Genomic DNA, 15,582 nt, shown 5'->3' on the forward strand with positions numbered 1-15,582 from the left:
AGTTACCTATTTTCAGTATTTCCTGTTTTTATTTGGTACAATTTTTGATCAGGCAATTTCAGGTTTATCTTAAATCTTGCAGATTCAGCAGTTCCAGTCACTCTTGTATGTTTATATTAGGAAGACATTCCTAGTCCTGGTGTTGAATCAGGTGGCACTATTATTCTGGTTTATAACAAATGGTAGCTCATTGTGATTTGAAATAGGTCTAGAAATTAATTTGCGTTTTTTGTGCATTGCTGCATGGCTCCCTAACGTCGTTGAAAACTGATGCTTCCAGTTCCTGTTCTGTTTCAGAGATAAAAAGCATTTCCTGTCAAATTCCTCACTGTTGCCAGCATGACATTAAGTTCATTGACAGAGACATTCAAATGCTGGTGGATCACAGGAACGGATGGAGGAATGTATCCTCTAAAAGGTGAACACAGATTTAAATAGCCAACATTAGATTTCAAAAAATAAGGGACAGTTCAGGGGCAGAAAATATAGCCTAGCTATTAAATCAATTTTCAAACTTTTTTTTAAACCTACACACTAGTGATTTAACCTAAAGCGAATTCAATTGACGGGCTTAATATTTATTTCTTGGCAACACAAAAGGTCGCAAACGTTCAACAACGCCCATTTCATTCACTGGGGAAAAAAAACCACATAAACCAGAAGAAAAAACGCGCAAACGCAAGCGATGCATTTAAGCAATGGGCGTGTCAACAACGAGCAAGTCCTTGCCTTGGGCGTTGCTTTGCACAGAAGCATTTGCAAAGTTCACAAACGCACCGAGACGGTGGAGTTCAGAGCGTTGCTCCCCACCCCTAGCCCGTCAAATTCTGGCGATGTATTAACAGCTGCGCAGTGTTGCCTCGCTATCATTGGACCGGGTCTACAAAGCTTTTTTTTAGTGGAGTGTGTGTGTGTCTCTCTCTCTTCCGTTAAAGCGCCATTCGAGCGGCGGCTGCAAAAGGGACGTGGGAGAACTCGACGGCGAAACACCCCGGAGCCCGCCCGTCCGCCATGTCGGCCAACAACGGTGAGGCCTTTGTCATTACATTCCCGCCCCATCCGCCCGGCTGCGCGGCTCGCCTTCGCCGAGTCCTCGGTAGCCCCGCGTTCGCAGGGGTTTCCGCATCCCATCGGCCGCAACGCGACAAAAAGAGCCGAGAAACGGTTAAAGGGCGTTCGCTGATCAACTCCGTCCCTCCCCTCCCCTCTCCTCTCCTCCCCTCCCCACCCCCAAACGCTGGCTTCGCGCCGCACTCGTTGCGCGCCGAATCGGGCCGCGCGCTGCCGAGCGTTGCCTGTTATCCTGACGTCACCGACCCGGCGTCTCGGGCGCAAGTGCGCATGCGTACCGCCGTGGTCCGCTTCAGGACCCTCTCGTTCTCCGCGTACTAATGTGGGGGTTGTCTAAATATATAGGTGGGACCCCCAGATCATTGGGTGCATTTACACTGGGTAGATCCTTACTTAGCTGCACTGTACCTCATGTCGCTGAGGTACAACCGGTCTTGGCCTGAAATAGTTTTCCGTGTTTCTGAACAAATACCGTTTTTATTTACTTTATTCCCCCTCCCAAAAAAACACGTTATACGGTATTTTGTGGATGATTTGTCATGATGAAGATTCTTAAGAATATCGTGTCCTCTGGAATTTCGGGATAAATATAAAACAGTGACTGCGGCCGGTTATCAGCGCATCAGTAGTTTAACATGATGTGCTGTATAGGTATCAGGAAAGAATTAGCTCCATTGAGAGGGCTGATTGTTTATACCATATGTGGGGGGAGAAATCTTGAGGTCGTGAAATTGGATATATGAATTTAAGTTTTTTTAACCTTATTTTTCTTGTTTGTCCTATTCGATAACGTTTTACAACTCTGCAACTCTCATAATTCCTAAACTCGAAATCCCTTGAATTTCAGATAATAAGCTCACAAAACAGGGGCAGAATTAGACCATATGGCTCATCGAGTCTGCATCATTAATCGATCATGGCTGATTTATTACCACTCTTAATTCCATTCTCCTGCCATTTTCCTGACTACTGGGTGCATGCCCTTCCCACTGCCTCCAATCTCACATCTTTAACACCATTGATGAAAGCACTGCCCCCTTAAAATAATAATCAAAGTGCATTTATGATAAAAGTATTTATACATTATACAACCTTAAGATTTGTCTCCAAACAGGCAGCCGCGAAACAAAGAAATCCAAAAGTACTTATTTTTATAAAAAAAGACTGTCGAGCTCTTAATGTGCAATGCAAATGATAACCACAAGAAAATAGCGTTCTGAACTGAAGTCCACAAAGAGAGACCCATAGTTCAGCACGTAGTTGAGTTGTGGAGCAGCAATCTGAACTGTCCCTCACATTGGGCCCCAACACCCTGACCCTGGCGCCTAAATCGGCGTACAAACATTGGGTTCAATTGCCTTGATATGCTCTGGGGCCAGGACTCCACCACCTGGATTCAGCCTGTACCTGACCTTTCACATTTGGCTCTGCATGTCAGTCTCTGTCCAAACATCAGGGTCAGTTGCTTCAGTACACTCTGATGCCCAGACCACACTGCTTTGAGTTGGCCTGTAACCGACCTTTCTGATTTGGCACGCCACTTAAATCAATCGAACCTTGGGTCTTCCTCACTCTCAGTGACAGGCACACTGCCTGGGCTTGGTTCTGCCACTTCGAATTGCCTACAGGTCCAAAGGGAATTTACAGACTTGCAATGATACTTTACCAGAAAAAGTGTGATTAACAAAAGTATTTAGTTGTTTTTCTTGTTCCGTTAGCCACCAGCCAGAAGTCACTGAGGTTCACCAGCGCGATCTTAAACTGGAAATTTAATCTGCTCTTTTGTTAATATTGAGGGAAAGGTGGTCATGACACTTAACTGAGGTTTCGATCTCCTTCCTGAACTCTGACTGATTGATATTTGTGATATGGCCCACTAATGTGGACGGAGTTAGAACCAAATCTGACTGCACAATCATAAGTGTACAGGGAGTAGAGCAGGGGGCTGAGGATGCACAGAATTGCAGAGCATCAGTGTTAAGACTGTGGTGGAAGATGTTGCTGCCTATCCTCATCAGTTGTCTATTAATAAGTAAGTTGAGAATCCAATTGCAGACTGAGGTATTGAATCCCAGGTCTTAAGAGTTTTCTTGGAATTATAATATTGAAGGGAGAGCTGTAGTCAGAGATAGGTGTTGATTCCCTGGATCCTGAGCTTGGTGATAAATTTAAGGGTGTTATTTATTTAAGTTTTAATTTGTAAATCCTGTTCAGGTTTGGGGAAAATGGTATGAAGAGTGTCCAAGAGCTGTGCTGGCAAAAATAACAATTATTTGGTACTGGTGACCATTTCAGGTACTAGGCACTGGACAACAATTTGGAGTGGAACAAAATTAGAGTGGGTAACTGAGACTTTGGCTTAAGGCTTTAATGAAGAGGGGCAGAAGCTAGGTTGAGGTTTTTGTCAAGTTTCTCTTTTAGTTCCTAGCTAGCATTGTGAGAATGTATCCCTGATCACCAGTGTGCCCCTCATGCAAGATGTGGGAGGTCTGGGAGTCTTCTGGCCTCCCTGATTATTACTTTTGTGAGAAAAGCATCTAGGTGCAGCTCCTTATTGATTGTGTTAGGGAAATGGAGCTGAAGCTGGATGACCTGCCTCATTCAATAGAGGTGAAAGATAGTCACACCTTAATTGCAGGAGGCTAGTTAGGTGACTGTCAGGAAACAGAAAGAGAGAAAGGCTGAGAGTGCAAAGTATGCCTGTCTAGCAAGTATACCACTTAGGGCCTGTCAGGGGGAAGCCACAGTGACCGGGTCTCTAGCCCTGAGTCTGGCTCTGTGACTCAGAAGGGAAAGGAGGAAAAGGGGAGTGCAGTAGTGATAGGGGATTCAATAGTTAGAGGAGCAGGCAGGAGATTTTGTTGATGTGAAAGAGACACCCAGGTGGTGGAAAACATTAAGTTTCTGGGACCGGATGGGATATAGCCCAGGTTACTATGGAAGCAAGGGAAGGGATTGCTGTGCCTTTGGCAATGATCTTTGTGTTCTCACAGGCCACAGGAGTAATACCAGAACATTGGAGGGAGGGCAGTAATTGTTATTCCTTTCTTCAAGAAAGGTAATAGGGATAACCCTGGGAATAAGATCAGTGAGTCTTGGACAATGGTGGACAAACTATTGGAGAGGATTCTTAGAAACAGGATCTATGAGAATTTGGAAGTGTATGGTATCGTAAGGATTAGTCAACATAGCTTTGTGAGGGGCAGGTTGTGCCTCATGAGCCCGATTAAATTCTTCCAGGAAGTGACAAAATAAATTGAAGGTAGAACAACAGATGTGGTTTATATGGATTTTAGTAAGACATTCAAAAAGGTTCTCTTTAGTAGGTTTATTCAGGAAGTCAGGAGGAATGGGATCCAAGCTGCATAGATTCAGAATTGGCTTGCCCATGGAAGGCAGCGGGTGGTAGTAAATTGAGTGTATTCTGCCGAGAGGTTGGTGACTGGTGATGTTCTGCTGAAAATCTTTTTTGTGACCCCTGTTCTTTGATTTTTTTAAAAATAAATGATTTACATAAGGAAGTGGAAGGGTGGGTTAGTAAGTTTGCAAATGACACCGAAGTTGATGGTGGTGTGGATCATGTAGAAGGTTGTCATAGGTTACATTGCATCATCGTTAGGATACACAGCTTGGCTGAGAAATGCCAGATGGAGTTCGACCTGGGAAAGTGTGAAGTGAAACAACCTGGAAGAATGAAATTGATGTCAGAATACAGGGTTAGTGGCAGGATTCTTAGCAGTGTAGAGGAACAGAGGTACCTTGGATAGGTTGGTTAAAAAGGTGTATGTTGTATTGCCTTCATTAGTCAGAGCCCCGGGTTCAGGAGCCACGAGTTAATGTTGCAGCTCTGTAAAACTGGTTAAACCACACTTGGAGTATTCTGTTCAGTTCTGGTTGCCTCATTATAGGAAAGGTGTGTCGTGTAAGCCGAAGAGAGGGTACAGAGAAGATTTGCCAGGAAGCTGCCTGGATTCTTATGAGGATAGGTTGTGTGAACTAGTGTTTTCCCTTTGGAGCAAAGGAGAATTAGAGGTGTACAAGATGACAAGAGGCATAGATAGAGTGATCAGACAGCACTTTTTTCCCAGGGCAGAATTGCCAAAATGAGGGAGTATAATTTAAAGGTGATTGGTGGAAAGTATAGGGGAGATGTCAGGTAGGTTTCTTACACAGTGGTAGGTGTGTGGAGTGAGCTGCCAGGGGTGGCGATAAAGGCAGATACATTAGGGACATTCAAGAGACTCAGATAGGTACATGGATGAAAGAAAAATGGAAGAAAGGGTTAGCTTGATCTTGGAGTATGTTAGAAGAATGGTGCAACATCATGGGATGAAGGGTCGTTACTGTTCTATGAACAGTACTAGCCTTTACTTGCCATTGTTTTATACTTTTAGCATTGACTCGGGCATGTTTCATTACATAATTTTTGTCAATTTTTTTTGTCTAATCACCTGACCAGTAATGAATTTAGGTAATCCCATGTTACTCCAATGTGATTGATAAGTATTCTGATAAGCCTGTGCTTTTTCTCTTTCCTGCTATGTTACATGCATTAAACAATTCCTATTAGAGGGCTTTTTCTCAAAAACTTTGTAATTGTAGTGAAGTCTGGTTAGTACTGTTTTGACCATAACTAAAAGCCTGAAATAGCATTTTGGAGTATTGCATTTAATAAAAAGTTTCTAGTGAATTTTGCTTGTAGGCTTCCAGATGAGCTCAATGCCTTCTATCCTTACTTTGGCTATCAAAGCGTAGAGTAACCATCAAGAATCCCCACAGCCTTAGATGATCCTGTGACTTCAGTCTCTGAAGCCAATGTAAGAGCATCCTTCAGGAGGGTAAACCATGGAAAGCATCTGGCCTTGATGGGGTACTGAAGACCTGTGCTGATCAACTGGCTGGAGTGTTCACTGGGATCTTTAATCTCTCTCTATGATAGTCTGAGGTACCCACCTGCTACAAGCAGGCTTCAGTTATACTGGTGCCTAAGAAGACCATGGTAACCTGCCTCAATGACTGTCTTCCAGTCACACTTACATACACAGTGATAGAGTGTTTTGAAAAGTTGGTGATGAAACACATTAACTCCTGCCTGAGAAGTGACTTGGATCTGCTCCAATTTGCCTACTGGCACAACAGGCTCAGTAGGTGCCATTTCATTGGCTCTTCACTCAAACCTGGAATATCTGGACAGCAAAGGTGCATTAATCAGGATGTTTTTTTATTGACTATAGCTCGGCATTCAATACTATCATTCCCTCAAGACTGATCAATAAATTTCAAAATCTTGGCCTCAATATCTCCTTGTGCAATTGGATCCTCAACTTCCTCACTTGCAGACCCCATTCAGTTCTGATTGGCGCCAACATCTCCTCCACAATCTACATCAGCACAGGTGCACCACAAGGCTGAGTACTTAGCCCCCAATCTGCTTGCTTTACACTTAAAACTGTGTGAATAAGCACAGCTCCAAAGCCATATTTAAGTTTGATGACACCACTGTCGTAGGCTGAATCAAAGGTGGTGATGAATCAGCGTATAAAAAGCAGAATCTCCCTCATATATGATGACTCATCACCACCTTTGATTCGACCCACGACCATGGTGACATTGACATTGGTGCTGTTCTTAGCCATACGATACATATTGCTTATTTATTTATATATATTACTTTCTTCTCTTTCTCTTTGTATTTGCCATTCATTGTCTTTTGAACAGTGGTTGTCTGCACTGTTGTTTGTGGTCTTTAATTGATTCTATTGTGGTTATTAGATATTTAGAGTGTACCCGTAGGAAACCTTCAGAAAGGATAAAACAAGGGAACACACACCAGTGTATAATAAAAGGATTAGAAGTAGAAAATGTGAGCAATTTCAAGTTCCTGAGTGTCAACATCTCTGAGGATCTATCCTGGGCCCAACATATTGATGCAGTTACAAGGAAGGCATGACAATTTCTATATTTCATTAGGAGTTTGAGGAGATTTGGTATGTCACCAAATACACTTGCAAATTTCTGTAGATGTACCGTGGAGAGCATTCTAACTGGCTGCATCACCATTTGGTATGGTGGGGTGGGGCAGTGCATAGGATCAAAATAAGCTACAGGAAATTGTAAACTCTGTCAGCTCTGTTGGCCAGAAGAAACCTGAGGCTACGTCCACACTACGCCGGATAAATCCGTAACCAAAGCTTTTTCTCTTCATTTTTACCCTCCGTCCACGCTAAAACGGCGTTTTCCTCCCCCAAAACGCTCTCCTGGGTGGGTAATTTTGAAAATGCCGCTTGGGCAGATCAGTGTGGACGGGGTAACCAGAGAAATCTGAAAACACTGTCAGACGGCAGTGCACTATTTCATTGTTTTATTGAGCACAACCTAACAATTTCAGAACAGACAGCAATGAGACTGAAGCCAGAAGAGTTAGAAATGTACTCACCAAATACTTTGACCCATAACTTACTGAATAAATAAGTATACAGTCGGCCCTCCTTATCTGTGGGGGATTGATTCCGAGACACCCCGTGGATACCGAAAAACGTGGATGCTCAAGTCCCTTATTTAACCTGTCTCAGTGTGGTGGTCTTTAGAACCCAGTGGAACCCCAGACTTTATTTAACATGCTCAGTACGGTGGACATTAGGACCTGGCAGTGCAGCTCTGAATCCGCAGTTTTTCTGTTCACAAAAATAATCACGATTGAAAATAAAGTGGAAATAATAAAGCGATTGGAAAAGCGTTCGGCTATAGTCGGTCAACGATCGGAACAATTTTAATGGAGCATGTGAAAGGCCCTACCCCGATGAAAGCTACAATTATTACTAAGCCCTGGGAAAAGGCCTCTGACTATCCACACGATCACTGCTCTCAGTAATTGCATTTTATCAATTGAGCAGTTACTTTTCTAAGTTTCTTTTACTGATTTTTTTTTTTAAGTGTTACAAATTCTTCCAGAAAGATTTCTTTTGTCAGATTAATTGGGATTTTTCTAATGTTAATTTTTAGCTCTTCTAAGTTGATGGTGTAGTGGCATCCACACCGGACTTCAAGGCGAGTGGTCTCAGGTTCAAATCCTGCCAGTTCCTTGCACGCTTTCAATCTGTGCTGGGTTAAGTGTTGAGCTAGCAACTCAGCCTCGTGAAAAACAGACAAAAATGCTAAAGAATGGCATGGTTGCCACCTGATGCGCTACGAAGTGCGGAAAGGAATAACAACAATTAAAAGTAGCAGTTGAAATATACAAAGTGTTTTTAAATTAACATTCAGAATGGATTTCATTGTCCATGCAATGTGGTAGGTGCACACTCTTAATATTAAGATTACTTAAAAATAAGAGGACATTGCTTTGAATGGATGCTCTCAGGATGAGACTTTTCATTCTAGAACGAAGGAGATGTCATCCTTTTTCAAAGAAAGGGACTTCCCTTCCTTCACCATCAACACTGCCCTCAACCACATCTCTTCCATTTCACGCACATCTGCTCTTACCTCATCCTCTCCTGCCTCCCTACCAAGGATAGAGTTCCTCTTGTCCTCATGTACCACCCCACCAGCCTCCACATCCAGCATATAATTCTCTGAAATTTCCATCACCTCCAACTGGATCCCACCACTATCACATCTACCCCCCCCCCCCCCCCCACTTTCTGCTTTCTGCACGGATCGCTCCCTACGCTACTCCCTTGTCCATTTGTTCCTCCCCACTGACCTCCCTCTTGGCACTTATCTTTGCAAGCAGAACAAGTGCTTCACCTGCCCCACCTCCTCCCTCACCACCATTCAGGGCCCCAAACAGTCCTTCCACGTGAGGTGACACTTCACCTGTGACACTATTGGGGTCATATACTGTGTTCGGTGTTCCTGGTGTGGCCTCTTGTATATCAGTGAGACCTGACCTACAAACCCCATTTCCAGAAAAGTTGGGATATTTTCCAAAATGCAATAAAAACAAAAATCTGTGATATGTTAATTCACGTGAACCTTTATTTAACTGACAAGTACAAAGAAAATATTTTCAATAGTTTTACTGACCAACTTAATTGTATTTTGTAAATATACACAATTTAGAATTTGATGGCTGCAACACACTCAACAAAAGTTGGGACAGAGTTAAAATAAGATTGAAAAGTGCACAGAATATTCAAGTAACACCGGTTTGGAAGACTCCACATTAAGCAGGCTAATTGGTAGCAGGTGAGGTATCATGACTGGGTATAAAAGTAGCGTCTATCAAAGGCTCAGTCTATGCAAGCAAGGATGGGTTGTGGCTCACCCCTTTGTGCCAAAATTCGTGAGAGAATTGTTAGTCAGTTCAAAAGGAACATTTCCCAACGCAAGATTGCAGAGAATTTAGGTCTTTCAACATCTACGGTACATAATATTGTGAAAAGATTCAGAGACATCTCAGTGCGTAAAGGGCAAGGTCGGAAACCACTGTTGAATGCGCGTGATCTTTGAGCCCTCAGGCGGCACGGCCTAAGAAACCGTCATGCTACTGTGACAATTATAGCCACCTGGGCTCGGGAGTACTTCGGAAAACTATTGTCACTTAACACAGTCTGTCGCTGCATCCAGAAATGCAACTTGAAACTGTATTACGCAAGGAGGAAGCCATACATCAACTCTATGCAGAAACGCCGGCGAGTTCTCTGGGCCCGAGCTCATCTCAGATGGACCGAAAGACTGTGGAACCGTGTGCTGTGGTCAGATGAGTCCACATTTCAGCTAGTTTTCAGAAAAAACGGGCGTCGAGTTCTCCGTGCCAAAGATGAAAACTACCATCCTGATTGTTATCAGCGAAAGGTGCAAAAGCCAGCATCTGTGATGGTATGGGGGTGCATCAGTGCCCACGGCATGGGTGAGTTGCATGTATGTGAAGGTACCACTGACTCTGAGGCGTTTATTAGGATCTTAGAGAGACGTATGTTGCCATCAAGGTGACGTCTCTTCCTGGGACGTCCATGCTTATTTCAGCAGGACAATGCCAGACCACATTCTGCACAGGCTACAACAGCGTGGCTTTGTAGACACAGAGTGCGTGTGCTTGACTGGCCTGCTGCCAGTCCAGATCTATCTCCTATTGAAAATGTATGGCGCATCATGAAGAGGAGAATCAGACAACTGAGACCACGGACTGTTGAGCAGCTGAAGTCTTATATCAAGCAAGAATGGACAAAATTTCCAATTGCAAATCTACAATTAGTACCCTCAGTTCCAAAACGATTAAAAAGTGTTATTAAAAGGAAAGGTGATGTAACACAATGGTAAACATGCCTCTGTCCCAACTTTTGTTGAGTGTGTTGCAGCCATCAAATTCTAAATTTGTGTATATTTACAAAATACAATTAAGTTGGTCAGTAAAACTATTGAAAATCTTTTCTTTGTACTTTTGTCAGTTAAATAAAGGTTCACGTGAATTAACATATCACAGATTTTTGTTTTTATTGCATTTTGGAAAATATCCCAACTTTTCTGGAAATGGGGTTTGTAGATTGAGAGACTGCTTCGCCAAGTATCTACGCTCTGTCCGTCACAACAAGCGGGATCTCCCAGAGGCCACCCATTTTAATTCCACTTCCCATTCTGATATATCCATCCATGGCCTCCACTATCGGGATAAGGCCACACTTAGGTTGGAAGAACAACACCTTGTATTCCATTTGGGTAGCCTCCAACCTGATGGCATGAACATCGATTTCTCAAACTTCCAGTATTGCCCCCATAACCCCCTTCACTATTTCCCATCCCCTTGTCCCACTCTCATTTTCTCTCCTTACCTGTTCATCGCCTCCCTCTGGTGCTCCTCCCCACTCCCTTTCTTCCATGGCTTTCTATCTCCTTCACCAATCACCTTCCTGGTTCTGTGCTTCATCCCTGCCCCTCCATGTTTCACCTATTGCCTGGCGTTTCTCTCTCCCCTCCCCCCCCCCCCCCCCCTTTCAAATCTACTCCTCAGCTTTTTTCTCCAGCCCTGTCAAAGGGTTTCGGCCGGAAACGTTGACTGTACTTTTCTTCCATAGATGCTGCCTGGCCTGCTGAGCTCCTTCAGCATTTTGTGTGTGTAGTTCGGATTTCCAGCATCTGCAGATTTTCTCCTGTTTGTGAATGCTTTAAATTAGCTTCTTTATCCCCGTCTACTTCTATTTCATGACAAACAGGAAAGGGGATATAATGTATGTGGGGGAAAGAAGCAAAATGCTTTGTTTTACTTATGACAAAATAAACTTGAAACATGACTCATGGTATTGAGCAAATATTATTGTTAGCTTATCAGCAGATTGTTTTTTTAAGCATAACAATGACACCCTTCAGCAACGTCCAAACAGCGGTCCTAAATTAATGCTCAAAGAAAGGGAAAGTTAAACTTTGAGCCATTAACTGCTTAAAGGACTTGTGTCACAGACTTCAGAAGTTTAAACTTTTTGAGAATTTTCCAATTAGAATTTTGATGAAGTAGGATTGTGGAACATCTCATGGCATAGCAGTAAAAAGTATAACTAGTTACATGAAAGAATTGGCTCTGCTTTTAGATTGAGAGAATTCGTGGCTATGATATAAAGGGCAAGGCCATTCCATAAAACTAATGTACAATGGATATAGGGCTGTGGCAATGGTCTGTAGAATCTAGTTTCAACTTTACTCAACAGTCATATTTTTTTTTTGCACCTGTAACACATCTGTAGCCTGCAAAACATTATGCAAAACAACCATTAAATAATATCCAAAGTTTGCAGTCAATAATGGCAATCTCAGATGATCTTGCCCAGATCCTTTCCAACCCCACCACAAAACAAACTGCAAGGAGATCTTGTAGCTTTTGCTCATTATGGAGACTGTATATGACACAAAGTTTCACAGTTGTGTGGAATTAGTGTGTTGCAACACAAAGCCTTGGCTCACAATTGTGACCATACCAGCAGCTGAATTACCAGCATTTGCCATCTATCCTTGGGGACATTTTAAGTAGTTGTGGTATTTTCACATAACAAACTTCAAAAAGTGAAGAGCTGGGAAGTGAGATACATTTAAATGAAATTAGCAAGCTTTTTATTTCAAAAATAAAACAATATCGGAGATATTCAGCAGGTCAGACACAAACTGTGGAGAGAGAAACTGGATTAATGGTTCATCATAAACACCATCAATCTGGAATGTTTCTTTCTCCAAAGGAGCTGCTGACCTGAGTACAGCCAGCAATTTCTGTTTTTATCTCACAGTTTCAGTTCTTCCATTATATTCCACATCTTTTTTGATTGCTGTTTTTTCAAATTGGTTCCATCAAACATGCTTGTTTTTCACAAGATTAATTTATTTATTGATTTGCCTTTTCCAACATCATAACTGTACCATTGTGTAAAGTTGTTGTTTCAAGGCATTAGGCAGCAGGGTACCATAATTGCATTTGCAATCAAAATTATAATCCAATAGCAGAAAGCCAAGAGATAAAATCACTTCTTTCAATATAAATGTTAAAAACTGCCAATAGTTAGTAAGGAAAAGGCCACAGTGTGAATTGAAGCACTCCAGTAACTAGTCGTTTCTCAGTTGACACAAGAAAGGATATTGGCTGAACGTAAACACGAAGTCTGCAGATGCTGAAAATCTTAAGCAACACACACAAAATGCTGGAGGAACTCAGCAGGTCAGGCAGCACCTATGAAAATGAATAATCAGTTGACATTCTGGGCCAAGACCTTTCTTCAGGATTGAAAAGGAAGGGGGAAGATGCTAGAATATAAAGTGAATCTTGGCTGATACTCCTGGAGATTCTCAAGGGCTCTCGTGTTATTTTGTCCCAGCTTTTATGTTCAAGATGAGTTTTAAGAGATTTCTTTGCAATACTATGAAAATCCATCAGATAGGAGATGCTCTTTACACCTCTGGGAATGAACAGTGGTTTGAGAAGAGCCAGGTGAATGAAGAAGTAAAAGTCTTCATGAGAAAATGAAATGCTTGCCAATCTAAGGAGACATGGTGGCAGTGGTAGAGTAGGTATGGGCATATGGAGAATTGGAAACGTTGAAATTGTTTTTACAGAACAGCAGCATATGTTAAGTATCCCTACAAGATTGTGTGACTTCTAGTGCATGGGAATATATTTAACTTATTGGACCTCTAGCTGTCTGAACTCTGTTGTACAGTTGGCCCTCTTTATCCGCGGATTCCGCAGCGCGGATTCAACCTACCACGGATCGGGAAAACCCGGAAGTTCTCTCTCTAGCACTCGTTGTTTGAGCATGTACAGACTATTTTTTCTTGTCATTATTCCACAAACAATCCAGTATAACAACTATTTACATTGTATTAGGTATTATAAGTAATCTAGAAATGACTTAAAAGTACAGGCAGTCCCTGGGTTATGAATGAGTTCCGTTCCTGAGTCCGTCTATTAAGTCGGAACAGGTACATCCGGTATTATTTAGTGTCAGTTAGTCAAACGTTCTTCTTAGTATATAGTATATATTTTACCTTTCTATGCATATAAAACACTTAAGGAACATATGTATTTCAATAATTAAACCACTGCGTTGCTTAGTAATAATTGTGGCTTTCATCGGGGCAGGGCCTTTCACATGCTCCATTAAAATTGTTCCAATCGTTGATCAACTGTAGCCTAACACTCTTCCAATGACTGATGGCATTTCACCTCTTTCCGATTGCTTTATTACCGGTACTTCCACCTTATTTTCAACTGTGATCGTGATTATTTTCGTGAACAGAAACACTGCGGATTCAGAGCTTTGCAGCCAGTGCACTGAGCCATGTTAAATAAAGCCCGGGGGTTCCGCTGGGTCCTAAAGACCCCCGTACTGGAACAGGTTAAATAAGGGACTTGAGTATCCGCGTTTTTTGATATACGCGGGTGGTCCCAGAACCAATCCCCCGTGGATAAGGACTGTATTAAAAGTAAAAGAATGTAAATGTTTGGCCTCTAGCACCCTCTTGTGGTAACTTAACAACTGTAAGCACAAAGCATTTCCAGCTCCAAGGTTGTTGGCAAAAAGGAATTTGTTCAAATTGCAGCGTTGCTCGTTAAGCTGGAAAGGGTGCAGAAACGGTTCACAGATCTGTTACTGGGACTGGACGATTGTTTTAAAATTAGTAGTGACAATACTTAGCTTTTGTGAAGCATGACAGGACTTTGTGTCTTGTATTTAGAGTTACAGCACAGTAAGTAACAGGCCCTTCAGGACCATAAGCCTGCACTTCCCAATTACACCTACTAACCTGTACATCTTTGCAATGTGAAAGGAAACTGGAGCACCCAGAAGAAAACTATGCAGTCACAGGGAGAATGTATAAACTCCTTAAGACAGTGGCAGGAATTGAACCCATGCCACTGGCACTGTAATAGCATTATGCTAACCAGTACTCTACCATATCACCTTGTTTGTAAAGATCTTAGTATTTTCTTCACTTCATTTCATTCTCCACTTCAACTCCATTTTCGAATGGTTTAGAAGACTTGTTAGCATTCAAACGGAATTCTTTAGTAGTACATCAGATTATGATTTTCCCTTGCATCCAAATGAGGAATTCAAGAAACTTGAACTGAGGCAATTGCTAGGAAGTGCCTGGAAATATTAATATTCCATTTCACGGATTTGCATAGAAACCAACAATTCAGCATGTCTGGCCTATGCCAGTATCTTAATGCTGCATGCAAGAACTTCTCCCACCAATGCTTTGTCTAAATCCATCCAAATATCCAAAAGTGCTGGAAATATTCAGCAAAATCTCCTTTTCTTATAAAAAGATTCAGATTTATATACTTATGTACATGTACATTGAAACATACAGTGAAGTGCAACATTTGCTTTAACATCCACTACAACCTAAGGATATAGACAATTGATGCAGGAGTAGGCCATTCGGCCCTTTGAGCCAGCACCACCATTCACTGTGATCATGGCTGATCATTCACAATCAGTACCCCGTTCCTGCCTTCCCATATCCCTTGACTCCGCTATCTTTAAGAGCTCTGTCTAACTCTTTCTTGAAAGCATCCAGAGAATTGGCCTCCACTGCCTTCTGAGGCAGAGCATTCCATAGATCCACAACTCTCTCAGTGAAAAAGTTTTTCCTCAACTCCGTTCTAAATGGCCTACCCCTTATTCTAAACTGTGGCCTCTGGTTCTGGACTCCCCCAACATTGGGAACATGTTTCCTGCCTCTAGCGCGTCCAATCCCTTAATAATCTTATATGTTTCAATCAGATCCCCTCTCATTACTTCTAAATTCCAGTGTATACAAGCCCAGTCGCTTCAATCTTTCAACATATGACAGTCCCGCTATCCAGGGAATTAACCTCGTGAACCTACGCTGCACTCCCTCAATAGCAAGAATGTCCTTCCTCAAATTTGGAGACCAAAACTGAACACAATACTCCAGGTGTGGTCTCACCAGGGCCCTGTACAACTGCAGAAGGACCTCTTTGCTCCTATACTCAACTCCCCTTGTTATGAAGGCCAACATGCCATTAGCTTTCTTCACTGCCTGCTGTACCTGCATGCT

The 15,582-nt window shown here is 42.4% G+C and overlaps 1 protein-coding gene across 1 annotated transcript in view; it reads left to right on the forward strand.

Moving 5' to 3' along the window:
- The first annotated feature begins 664 nt into the window (after positions 1-664).
- The window catches only part of LOC140727905 (uncharacterized), a 63,944-nt gene continuing 49,026 nt past the window's right edge, over positions 665-15,582 (forward strand). Inside the window, exon 1 of the mRNA XM_073045855.1 lies at positions 665-1,027. Coding sequence (XP_072901956.1) covers positions 1,012-1,027 — 16 coding nt within the window. The 5' untranslated portion in view covers positions 665-1,011. The remainder of the gene's footprint in view (positions 1,028-15,582) is intronic.

Source organism: Hemitrygon akajei, chromosome 5 (assembly GCF_048418815.1).
Source record: "Hemitrygon akajei chromosome 5, sHemAka1.3, whole genome shotgun sequence".
Classification (NCBI taxonomy): domain Eukaryota; kingdom Metazoa; phylum Chordata; class Chondrichthyes; order Myliobatiformes; family Dasyatidae; genus Hemitrygon; species Hemitrygon akajei.